This window comes from Crinia signifera, chromosome 6 (assembly GCF_055691185.1).
Source record: "Crinia signifera chromosome 6, ASM5569118v1, whole genome shotgun sequence".
Taxonomy (NCBI): domain Eukaryota; kingdom Metazoa; phylum Chordata; class Amphibia; order Anura; family Myobatrachidae; genus Crinia; species Crinia signifera.
Genome location: NC_139222.1, coordinates 46,545,584 through 46,559,041, shown reverse-complemented (window position 1 = coordinate 46,559,041; position 13,458 = coordinate 46,545,584). Strand labels below are relative to the sequence as shown.

General features: G+C 41.9%; 1 protein-coding gene across 1 annotated transcript in view; it reads left to right on the top strand.

Annotated features, from left to right (window-relative positions):
- Positions 1–7,946, top strand: part of SSRP1 (structure specific recognition protein 1) — a 58,997-nt gene extending 51,051 nt beyond the window's left edge. The window contains exons 10-16 of the mRNA XM_083146108.1: positions 2,033–2,165; positions 2,899–2,944; positions 3,054–3,186; positions 3,549–3,719; positions 7,196–7,287; positions 7,369–7,552; positions 7,647–7,946. Of these exons, the coding sequence (XP_083002234.1) occupies positions 2,033–2,165; positions 2,899–2,944; positions 3,054–3,186; positions 3,549–3,719; positions 7,196–7,287; positions 7,369–7,552; positions 7,647–7,706 (819 nt within the window). The 3' untranslated portion in view covers positions 7,707–7,946. The remainder of the gene's footprint in view (positions 1–2,032; positions 2,166–2,898; positions 2,945–3,053; positions 3,187–3,548; positions 3,720–7,195; positions 7,288–7,368; positions 7,553–7,646) is intronic.
- The last annotated feature ends 5,512 nt before the right edge of the window (positions 7,947–13,458 follow it).

The window sequence follows — 13,458 nt, the reverse complement described above, 5'->3', positions numbered from 1 at the left end:
GGGCAGACTAGATGGGCCAAGTGGTTCTTATCTGCCGTCAAATTCTATGTTTCTATGTAACAATTTTTATATAGATAGACTCCTTAGCAGCAATAGTTTAATTAAATTCTTGCACTTTTAAAAGATGTTAATTGACAGGGACCGTTTCCTTTGAATATAATTACCGGCCTCCGCTCTGGGGGTGAGATAGCATAGGCAAGATGAGCTGTAATGCGGGGACGATATATGTGAGTCCGCTACAACCGGCGCGGCTCTGTTGGAGTTAGAGCCTACGCCAGGAGCAGACAGCCTGCGTGGACTGTGCCTGATGCTGGACACATCAATTGTTGTCTTTTATAATTACTATTGGTATTTATGTGTTTGTTTTTATATGTGTTATTTTATCAAATAATTGTATCAATTCAGTGCGCTCTCTTAAATTACTATTTTGCTTCTTGCTGAATTTTTTTAAATTCTTGTGGGAGCAGCACTAGAAAATGTTATTTGTAGCTGTGGTTATTAATTGTTTTTCTACTAATTAATCTTTATTAATTAATCTTTTATCTGAAAACTAATTTTCTGCTATGCCTGATATACTTAGTGTATAAATTCCTTAAGTGGAACACTGGCTATTCTTTTTCCTCACTAAATATAGAAGTAGCTTATTATCCTTTTATTGATAACGCCACAAGTGATCTGCAGCCCCACATTAGAGTATATAAACGAGTAAGTCAACCAGGAAACAGTGCCTTGTAGTTGTATACAGTAGAGGACAAGTACAGGGAACATAAACATAGCTGCATCAGTAGACAATACTGAAATAAGGATCATTGTGTCAGAAACCCACAGGATTTGGTGCAATCGAAGATGGTTAAGTAAAAGGAAAAACACATGAGAGAAGAGGGCCCTGATGTATGGATCGCATTAATCATTGCGTATTTAGATAGAATCCGGTTTATTTGCTATAGGTTTCTACTAGAAAGGAATCTAGGACGCGAGGGCATGAGTATAGATTAGAAAAAAAAAAGATTTCATTCAGCTAGTAGAAAGAATTTCTTTACGTTCAGAACAGTCAAACTCTGGAACTCTCTTCCCAGAGAGGTGGTAACGGCTGGCTCATTAAATGTGTTCAAGGCAAAGTTGGACAAACATTTACTGGAGAAAAACATCCATGGGTACAAATAAGAAATATAATTTGTCTGTAAAATACCAGAACCTACCAAATCAGCAATGGATATCTATACCAGGTTGAACTAGATGGACGCAAGTCTTTTTTCAGCCTTACCTACTATGTAACTATGTTATTTTATTTGGCTACATTTGGCAAGTGCTAACTGACGAAGATGCAGAATTTTTGTATGTTTGTTTTGTAATTGCTCAGGTGTGCCTGCTATGTAAACCTTTATAATTTTTACTGCCCCTAGTATTGAACTGTAAGCTCTTCCAAGTTGCGGCAGCACAGGGTTTATATTAAACAGGTAGCTCATGGTTCATCCTTATATAAAGATTATTTTCTAAACACTAATGCTTCACTAGTAGTGTCCTCAAAGAGGAAGGTATAACACACTGACAGTCATTAGCCCGACGTCGGAATCCAGTCCGGGGGGGGGGCTGACTACGCTCGCCACCTATTTTATTCTCCCTCTTTGGGGGTTGTGGACCCCCACGAGGGACAATAGCTGTTGCTCGACTGTCGGGCTTTAGCAGTCGGGATTCCGACCTCGGTGTAATGACTGTCGGAATCCCGACTGACAGTCAGTCATCCGGCACCCGTTACTATAAGCAGTGTCTCAGAGACATGGGTAGAAGATCAACATGTTTATTTTCTATGCAAGAAGTGTTTAACATGTATGGACAATTGCTATTTAAAGGTGTGGTTTAACCTTCTTGCATGTCCTTTAATATAATCCAGTATTTGCGTGCCTTTGTGATGTCTGCTACACTACCACATAAATATCTTCTGACAAACCATTCGCACTGATTCTCAACCAGCAGATAGTAACCATGATTACAGAAATAAAAGCACGTTATAACGAACGCATTCTCTGCGCAGGGTATGAAGAAGCCATATGATGACTATGCAGATTCTGATGACGACCAGCAGCATGATGCTTATCTGGAAAGAATGAAAGAGGAAGGAAAAATTCGGGAGAATGCAGATAGTGATGACTCTGGCGATGAAACTGGTGAGAACGAGTTAACTATGCCATTATATTTTTAGATACAGTTTAGACTCTTAAACGCTGTTCTTTCAAAACGAATGTATATGCTCACACGCAGTCATAAGTACATTCAGTCCTTTAAAGTGAATGTGTTTATTTTATTGTAATACTGTACACACTATTTGCTTGGATATTACTAGAAGGATACAGTTATTCTAAAGTGGTTCTCAAACTCGGTCCTCAGGACCCCACACAGTTCATGTATTCCAGGTCTCCCGACAGGTGCACTCATTACTGACGGACACGTTAAAAGAGCCACAGGTGGAGCTAATTATTTCACTCGATTCTATGAGGTGACCTGGAAAACATGCACCGTGTGGGGTCCTGAGGACCGACTTTGAGAATCTGTGTTCTAGACTATTAATTTCAGCTCACTTTTTTGTAAATTATATGAGAGGGAAGGCATCAAAGGAAATCCAAATACACAGGTGGTGGTGAGTTGAAATCTATATACTATCAGGTGACCTTATCTGATAGCACTGCCGTTATGTATAATTTTTTTATATTTTAAAAACTTAAACATTCTCAAAAATAATATTTGTTTGACTTTTTAATATACTGGTATTTTTTTAAGCCACAAATAAAGATGCGTAGTACCAATAGTAGGAAAAAAGTATGAAAAACAAAATATTACATTGGAGAATGATGCTGCATGGAACAATGAGTGGTCTGTTGAACATACTGTCATTTGTTCTAGATGAGTCGTTTAATCCTGGAGAAGAGGAAGATGAAGTAGCCGAAGAGTAAGTATTTGATCAATCTTTAAAATTGTTCAGCTTCACACCCGGAAGATGTGTTGTGCTTTGACTTCGTTTTCTATCTCCGCTAAACTTCCATTCATCCTCCCTGCAGATTTGACAGTAACCCCTCTAACAGCTCCTCCAGTGCTGGTAGCGATGATGACGATGGTGAAAAAGAGAAAAAGAAGAAAGCCAAGAAAGCTAAAGTTGTTAGAGAGCGGAAACCACGCAAGAAAGCAAAGGAGGTAATGAGCCAAATATGAATGGGGTATATGTGTCTTGGGAGGAGGGGGCTCATTGGGTAATTATGAAAGGACACATTAACTATTTGTTTTAGTTGGTTTGTTGAAAATCAAGTAATGAAACTTAATGAATAATGGGTACTTATGTATTATCTGGACTCCCATGTTAAATGCACCCCATTTTTTCATACCCCTACTATCCAACTACGCATGGAGTTGATTTTATATAGTGTGGCGAGCGCAGCGAGCCACCGTGCCCGAAGCGTGGCGAGCGGACACGGTCTCATAGGAAAACCAGGAGCCCAGATATTACATAAGTACCGAATAATGTATCAATATTCTAAGCGATTTCATTTCTCATTCAGGGTAAAAAAGCAAAAGACCCAGCTGCTCCAAAACGTCCTATGTCTGCATACATGTTGTGGCTGAATGCAAGTCGTGAGAAGATAAAAAGTGAGAATCCAGGGATCAGCATTATCGACCTGTCTAAGAAAGCTGGAGAGATCTGGAAGGGCATGACCAAGGACAAGAAAGAAGTAAGAGGCCTGTGTTGGGATTTAGGGCCTGAATTAGTAAAGCTTGCAGATGCCAAGCTACTCGCAGCAGTTAGAATATGCGATCCTTGGCAATGTAAATACAGGAGGAGGTGCATACTGGTCACTTAGAGGTATCCGGTATTCTGCACTGAAGTCGCGGGACCTGTTCTGCACATGTACCGATCCCATCCATCGGGGGGAAACTGCTAACTGAATTGCTTATGCAATCCTACGTCAATAAGCCCTATTGTGTATCTCTCGCATTTTCTCTGCTGGTATGCCTGTGGCAGCTACTGATACCAAATATTTTAAGAAAGATGAAGTTCACCTGTTTAAAGTACATATTACACATGCATATGAATACTGACAAGGGGTTTATTGCACAGAAAGCTTGTGAATCTAAAGTCACGTTCCTATGGAGCACTGTCTTTCCCACTGAGCCACACTGTTCACGCTGAGGTCACTAATACCACTTTCAGACATGCGACCCAGCAATTACCTAGAATTTTGTGTCATGGGTCATTTTGCCAGGTGCAGTTTGCCCCCCTTTCACACTGAGCAGCAAATTACCAGGTTAAAAATGTCAACCTGGTAAATTGCTTTATTACACAAGTATTTAGTCAGTGTACAAGGGTCAACCAGGGTCGCAAATGCCGGGTCGCTGACCCTGGTAAAGAGCAGGGTCGGCCCTTTCACACTGAATAAATTAGATAGAACTGCTTCACCCGGTAATTTGGTAAAAGTGTACACCTTGAAAGCACAAGCTTTGTTTGTGCAGTTAATAAATATGACCCAGGTTGCAGCAGTCGGCCAGCTGGAATTTACTCCATAGAACGAATAACAACAATTTTTCTAGACAGGAAAGATTTCTCTTCCACCCATGTGTGATTTAACAAATGAGTGTCTTTGGGCAATAGACTGCTACCCCCAGCAGATTGGCACATCTTGGCCAGCCGCTAGTGTAGTCTTATAGAGGGTACACACAGTGAGATATGCACTATTTTTCTATTTGCTTTTGCATACAGAAGCGAAATCTAATAGAAAATTGAATGGACATCGAATGCTTTTTCTGCATTCGATGCAGATTCGATCCCAATGCGATCTCCCATGTAGTATAAATCAAATAGATATAGTCTTGGCAGGCGAGACTGAGGTACAGATCTGTACTATCTAGTCAAATCAAATCTGAACACTCGAACTTAAGGTGCCCATACACGGAACGACAGGGCAGTGCGATGAGATGCGCACATCCCATCTCACAGCACATAAAGTCTGGGTAGCCCGTGCTTTTAGTACTAGATTGCATTGTATCTAGTACAAAAAGCACGGTGCTGTAGCACATTGTATGCTTTTTGTACTAGATGCTATGCAGTCTAATACTAAAAGCACGGTGTTCATTGACTGTGTATGAGCACCTTAACCCAGATCCAGACACAGATCGAGACCCAGATCTAATAAAGGTCAAATAGAAAGTGAATTCTCACCGTGTGTACGCACCTTTTAATCAGTTGATGGCGTTACTTTCCCTGGTGCAACCATGAAGATTATTGTCTTCACTTCATTTGAGCATGGTAGTTTTAGAGTCCGAAAGAAGGGACAAGCACAAGGCGAGTCGAGCAGCGCTATAAATGAGTGACAATACCAGATGATTGGAAATGTATCACAATTTTACTTACATAAAGATACCTAAAATTACAATGCTACAATCGAAACAATACAATAAATTAAATTTAAAAAGAAAAGAGGGGGAAATAAAAATAAATTGGAATGAAGTAGTAGTTGTTTAAAAACAATAGCCACGCCTCAATGGATTAGTGTGAAAGGGATGATGGAAAGTTATCACTTGTGGGAACAAGGTACGTGCACATTACCAAATGATGAATTCAAACCCTTTGTAGATGGAACAAAGATGGTGTCCTCACGATGGATACGGCTCTGTTGGTTTCCGCTGGAGGAAAAGATGTTCTAACTGATCACTGGTGTACTCTGTCCTCCTATTGGGGTGAGTGGGTGTCACCGGAGGGGTCCTTGGCGCGGTACACCAAATTGTCACCACTGAATTGAATATTGAATCAGGCTTCCATGCACAGTTATGCCCCTTTCAGACCGCACTTAAAAACCGGTATTTTGCCGATTTTTAACCGTTTTAAAACGGTAATCTGTGCAGTCTGAAAGGTGCAGGACCACTTTACCGTTTTACAAAAGCCGATTTTGTAAAACGGTAAAAATGGAGGGTCCTACCCGTTTCAGACCCGGTATTTTGGCATCAAAATCGGGTCTGAAACGGTATTTAGGACCCAGCCAATGAGCTGGGTCCTAAATTCTGCGCAGTGAATATTTAATGAGCGCTCATTAAATATTCATAGCACTGGACACCCCCGCCGCCCCCGCATGTATTCATAAATTTATGAAATTATACCGATGATTGGACCTTACAGGTGTCATTGATTTCCTCATTAAGTATGGTATATATACCTGAGCCAGGTACACAGTCAAAACACCTTTGATAAAGCTGCAGGATGCAGTGAAACGCGTTAGGTGCTATTAACCAGCCTCTGGATAGTGTGTGTGGAACACTCATTTGTTGTGGACATTGCCTTTTCCACCACTGGCACCCCCTCATTCACATCGGCGGACACCGTGCACAGGACCTCCAGGTGACGAAAGGATACCATCTATCACCTGTATCAGTGAGTTTCTAACTGTTCACGGAAGCCGGATTCAATATTCAATTCAGTGGCGACAAATTTGGTGTACCGCTCCAAGGACCCCTCCGGTGACTCAAGTGACACCCACTCACCCCAATAGGAGGACAGAGTACACCAGTGAGCGGTTATAACATCTTTTCTCCCAGCGGCAACCAACAGAGCCGTATCCATCGTGAGGACACCATCTTTGTTCCATCTACAAAGGGTTTGAATTCATCATTTGGTAATGTGCACGTACCTTGTTCCCACAAGTGATAACTTTCCATCATCCCTTTCACACTAATCCATTGAGGCGTGGCTATTGTTTTTAAACAACTACTACTTCATTCCAATTTATTTTTATTTCCCCCTCTTTTCTTTTTAAATTTAATTTATTGTATTGTTTCGATTGTACCATTGTAATTTCAGGTATCTTTTTATGTGAGTAAAATTGTGATACATTTCCAATCATCTGGTATTGTCACGCCTGATTAAAACTAAGAAATATTCACTAGGAATAGAGTCATGTTATACTAAATATTAGTGTTTGCCAACACTTAAAGCCTAGCTAGCCACCATATATAAGTTTATTTTTTCAAGACACAACGGACAGTGGATAATATAGTACTGGATGAGAGGGGAAGTTAAACAGGCTTAGTACGTATTTTCTATATGCTGAACACTCTCTCACTACAACCTGGTTCAACGGTATTGTGTTCTCTGTTGCTGGTCAGGGATGTAGGTTGTGTAGGTCTTCTTGTCCTTCATATCAAGCTATTGCTTTTCTAGGAATGGGATCGTAAAGCAGAGGAGGCCAAACGTGATTATGAGAAAGCAATGAAAGAATACAATGAGAATGCATCATCTGAAGCCCCCAAAAAGTGAGACCACCTGACTTTTCGGAAAGTGATAGTTGCGCTTTTTGCATGACAAATTTATGTTCTGGTTGTTTTGCTTTTAAGGGAAAAGAAAACTAAAAAGGAGAAGCCATCAGGCAAGTCTGAGAAGACCTCTGTGAAGACTGAGAAGAGGAAATCTGCAAAACCAGCGTCTCCTGTTAGAACACCAGTTAAGACCAATACAGTTAAGAGCAAAGAGTTTGTGTCCAGTGATGAGAGTAGTTCTGATGAAAGTACGCGCAAGAAGGTAAGATTTCACAACTAGGACAACATCTATTTATCCATGATCATTGTCTGCATTTGCTTTCTTAAAAAAAAAAAAAAATTTTTTGTATTTTCAGGGATCAGATGAAGAGATGGCCAGTACTCCTGCCAGTTCCAATGAATCTGGCTCTGACTAGACAGCCACTGCTGTGAACTTGTCAAGTAGATACAGCTGCATAAAATAACTGATTGCATTGCCCAAATCAGTTTGGTCCTGCAGGGAAATGTGTTGGTACCGGGGGAGATAAAATATTGTCAATTTCTGTGCATCACGGAAGCAGGTTCCCCATATATGCGTTACGTTTCTCACTTACTGTTCTTGAAGTTATTAATATTTTTTTCCCATTTTGTAATAAAATGTTTTCTTTTGCTTCCTGTTCTGTATTTTTTGTTGTGTATTTTTTTCCATCCTCATGTATTTGAGTCCTAATTGCTAATTTAATTCTGCAGCATTCACATGCTGCCTCTGCCATCTAGCACTTACAAGATGCCTCCTTCACATTAAGTATATGTAATTGGGTTAAAGAACCTTTAAGTAGAGTCTCTAGTGTACAAGCAAAGTACAGGGATCAATCTGCAGACTTAAGTGGAGAAATACCAGTTATCACCCTCCCTGCCCACATCCACCCCCCAGTCATATCTGAAGACTGCTGCATCTGTGTTCATGTGTGAGTTTAATGCTATATTGGGAGTGCTATATTATCTCCTTTAATAACTGTAGCTGGACAAATGGAGGAACGTCCTGCAAATGTATAATGTCACAACTATATCTGCTGTAATAAACAAATTTATGACAATGATCTGTTCGTAGTAGATGCAGAGGAAACGGGTGATGTGTTAATTGTGAGTGGATTAGACCACAGGAAGGTATTGATGTGTTAATGACGGCACTGTGGTTTCCTCCTAGCAGGAAACATTTCATGTTAATTGATTATTCTGAAAGTAATGTAGGATTCCAACAGGCAGCACAGGGGAAAGAGGGTATAGCACATAAACTCCCGAGGTATAAGTATATACCGTAACTGAAATAAAGCAAAACATAACACAAATGATACAAAAAACAAATAAGAAATGTGTGGTTTTAATTTTATATTTCTCCATCATAATATATAATATAGGGGACACTGTAGTCACTACGCTGAAATAGTGGTGTCATAAGGAGTCGTCACTTTAAGAAATTGAAGTGTAGCACGGCTCCTGCCCTCTGACTCCAGTAATGTGCCCAGATTCTGAGTCTGGGTCCCCTATTAAGGGGCTCAGTTTGTTTTATACTTTAACAAAAGGACAGGCAGTCAGTGGACACTGACCGCGGGACGCCCACACTGCCTTCAGTGTGCGTCGTTGACCCTGCCAATGGTGCATCCACCAGGGATGTTACGGGTCCGCGGCTGTGCCGTCAGCCGAGGGGTCCAGGTGAGGTAAGGGCGATATGCGCTGTATGACTTTCAGCTTTGGCACCACTGTACACAGCATGCTCTGGAGCAGGGAGATGGAATGGATGGCGCTAAACCTGGTTTCTTCTGGCGTCCTCCACATGCATAGGCACCTTTAAGCCCACGTTGCACCCAATCCAGGCCTGTGCCTCACCAGGACCTCCATTACAGGACATGCTTGGTACTTCTACCCCCCAGGACAGTGACCACTACTGCTGGGTGAGTGATTGGGGCTAGACTACCTTGTCTCTGCACTAGGTGGGCTACAATTTGGGGAATGCAGGCTCCTCGCCCCCTATTGTTACATTTTCTTACATTGTTCTATCTGTGTTTGAAAGAGTGTTTGCTTGTTTATTGCATTGTCATATTTATATAATATAACAGGGTGTCAGCATGGCAGCTAATAGAGGGTACACACGGTGAGATGCACTATTTTTCTATTTGATTTTGCTCATAGAAGCAAACTCTAATAGAAAATCGAATAGGCATCAAAGGGTTTTTCTACATTCGATGCAGATTCGATCCCAATGCGCGCTCTCGTGGAGTGTAAAAATAGTCAGGCAAGACTATATAGTACAGATCTGTACTATATACCCAAATCGAATCCATTATGCGTACCATTTGTTTTGATCCCAATCGAATCGCAAGCAAAATCGCACCGTGTCTACCCACTATTAGGGTGCAAGCTCAAAAGCTTCACTGAAGCTTTTTACCTGCAAACAGTAATCAGCAAGCAGTTCACATAACACAATAAAGATGTCTTTGTGTGAAAATTGTCACACAATATGTGAGCACAGCACTGACCATCTTCTATGAATACTGAAAGTTTCACCAGTGTATTGTCCACAATGGTTTCTGAGCTTGCAGCGTCCCACAGGGACAGGTGGATTTTGCATTCCCATATCTCATCTTTGAGTTCCACTGAGCCTTCCTAGGCCAGAGAATTGATTTAAATCTGCAGTTTTTGTGGTAAGGTCAGTTAACATACCCTCGCAGGCTGCTGTGGGACCCTGTCCTCCCAAAAAAATAGGGGCCTTCACATGGTTTTGCAAGCTGACTTCTCGGATGAGGATCAGGATGGCCTCCCTGAAGAAAGGGAGTTTCAGAATGAAGACCCTGACCAGCCTCTAGAAGGAGGATCCTCATGAGCGCACACAGGGTTTTGATGCCCTGATTAGGGCAGTGCAGCTCACTCTTAATGTTATTGATACAGAAACTCCCACCCCTGTCCCCAGCTGTGGACGTTCAGTGAAACCTTTCCGGATCTGCGGAATTAGGGGAACTTTTATTGACCATCTGGGAAAACTCTGGATAAAAAATTCCAGTTGTCCAGACTCTTTAAGGTGTGCTAACCTTTTCCAGCAGAGTCACAGGCCAAATGGGATATTCCTCCTCAAACTGATGCCTCAGTTTCTAAACTTTCAAATAAAGCTTCCTGCTGCGGTCGCTTGGAAACATGCTTAAGGATATTTATTCAACAGCGGGAGAACTTCTATGCCCGGCCTTTGTCACCTCTTGTGTTAGCAAGGCTATGGAGAGATGGGCCGAAGAGCTATACAGAGGTCTGGAGGAACACAGGAGTCGCTCAGAACGGCTTCCGCTAGCGCAGGGCTGGGCAATTGCGGCCCTCCAGATGTTGATGAACTACACATCCCAGGATGCTTTGCATTAGTTTTGCTATGTGGCCATGCTGAAACTGATGCAAGGCATGCTGGGATGTGTAGTTCATCAACATCTGGAGGGCAGCAATTGCCCAGCCCTGCGCTATCGGAACACATTTGCAAGACTGCCATTTATTTGAGGGATACGACGGTCTTAGGCACAAGGATCTCTCCCTTGTCAGTCACAGCCAGACTCTCTGTGGCGGGCTGAAGCTGATAATAAAAAAAGCTGTGGAGGCCTTGCCTTTTACAGGAGACATCATATCTGGTACTGAGCTTGACAAGCTCATCTCACAAGCCACCGTTGGTAAGTCTACCTTTCTGCCGTGGGCTGCACAACTCCCTTGGAAACAATTCCAGGGCCATCCTTTCTGGCCTTTCGTGGGTTCTCCTAAGTTCAGAGGCAAGCTCAGAGGTGTATCCCCAGAAGTAGAGGCAGGGTTTCACTGCCTCTGACACTTCCTCTGCCACAGGATCATGCTGTCAGATAGCAACCAATCAATGAGTTTATGTATACTTAAAATCAATGTCCCATATTAAGGTATAAATTGAATGTGATGATGTTTTATTGGACAAAAAACAAAATGTGACCTCAGACTGACCCGGAAGAAAAACATCGGGTCACATATAATCAATTGTTTTTAACTGTTTTACTGTTTTTTATTAAGTTGGAGGTTATATATTCTCCTCATTTATGTTGTACATTATCCATATCTGTCTCCGAGTAGTCTGTTTTTGATATTCTTTACGATATTCACAAGTGAGTCAATTCTTTATGCTAATGAGCAGACAGGAAGTTTGGGGTATAAATACCCCTAAGGCACAGTGACCAAGACACCTTGATAAAGCTGACAGGGGTCAGCGAAACGCGTAGGTACTTGGACCTAAACCTCTTGCCATCCAACTGTTGGACTTTCCTGCTACATTTCTGGACCCCAGCCCTAACATCTTGGGAGAACTTTTCACCACTTTTTACACCTTTGTGGACTCCAACCGCATCCATCGTCGAGGCTCATCCAAAAGTGCTGGGCAAATCTTGCCCTAATTCAAGGATTCGAACACCTCCAGCGGTCTTCCAACCAAGAGGTCATCCCTAAAGGACTGAATCTAAGGGACAATACCCGGTCCAGTGCAGGTTACTATTGCCTTAGTCCAATAGCAGTCAGTCAATTGTTTACATGTTTTAAAATTATCCGGATCAATCGTTATTCACATAATTTTTATTTCAATTGTGCCATTAAATTGTTATATTTTTAATTGATTCACTTGTGAGAATATATTTTTATTTTTAGCGCTGCTAACACCCCCTTTTCTTCTGCTACACCTTTTAGGGAGCGGACTACTCCCTTTCTCAGCAGCTGCTTTTCTGTGTTACTTGAGACAACAGCCCATAACCAGAGCTCCGTAATCAACCTAGGTTGATTTTTTTCCATGTCAGGAGGCCAAGCCTACTGACAAACCCATGGCATGACAGCCTTTCATCTTACCTGGGGACCTCAGAGTGGGAACTCGTCTACAGGACTTCCTCGAAGTGTGGGTAACATCCTGCAGGGACAAATGGGTTCAGAACATCTCCGACGTCTAAAGGCTGGAATTTGCTTTTCATCCTCCATCGGTTTTTTCACTACTGGTCTTCCCCATTCAGAATGCAGGATTGGTCCTGAGGATCTCACCACACTCTTTAGCCAGTGTACAATCCGGCCATAAGTGAAGAGTTCTTTATCTGGTAGGGGGAAAGTGGTCCTGAAGGGAGCTAAAGGGAGTTGTGGAAACACCATCTATCAAAGCTGCGATGGAATCAATGCCGCATGTTATCCAGGTAGAGAGGGTCATATTAGGTAATAATTTTGTTAAAGCATGTACAGAGAGGGTAGAGACTATTTTGGACAATATAACTAATGTGTCCCATGCAAATAGTCAGATATAGCCCATGTAGCAGTGTGTACTGGGGGTCTCCGTTGGGCAGCAATCCAGAGTAGATCTAATAGGGATACTCGGGAAAGCAGTAGGTTCTCCAAATCCACCCACTTTTTTTGCCTTTAGGTAAGGACCAATCGTTTATTTGGCCCCTAAACATGCAAGTTGGTATTTCTTTAAGTCTGTTACCACGAGGCCTCCGTGTTTTCGTAGTCTCGTCAATTTCTTATATGCTATACGTGGTTTTTTTTCCTTCCAAATATATTTCAGGATTATTGAGTGGATTTGGTTAATGATTTTCTATGGGACTAAGTATGGGATTGCTCGGAAGAGGTACATCAATCTCCGAAGTATTGACATTTTAAAAGCTGCAATTCGCCCCAGCCAGTATTTTTCCAGGCTGAACCACTCTTTCAATAATTCATCTGTTTGGGAAATCAGGGTGTTGAAATTAATTTCAGAGACTGTGGCTAAGGTGTTGGGAATGTTAACTCCAAGTTAAACTATGTTATCTCTCTTGTTATATTTGTAACGCTGTTTAAACGTGGAGATTTTCTCCACGCTCAGGTTAAACGGCAACGTTTCTGTCTTAGTCGTATTAAATTTATAGAAAGATGCTGGACTAAAATGGTCAAGTATCTCATGAAGGGCGGGAAGTGAGGTGTCAGGCTTTGTTGCTAAGAGCAGAATATCATCGGCAAACATGCTGATCTTCTGGAGGGACGTGACAACTCTAATTCCCAGAAAGGCTAGGGATTGTTATATTACCATAGCTAGGGGTTCTATACCTAATAAATACATGGTAGGGGATAGGGGGCCGTCTAGTCCCGTTGGAGATTTTAAAGGGGGTTGATGTAAAGCTATTACTGAACACTACT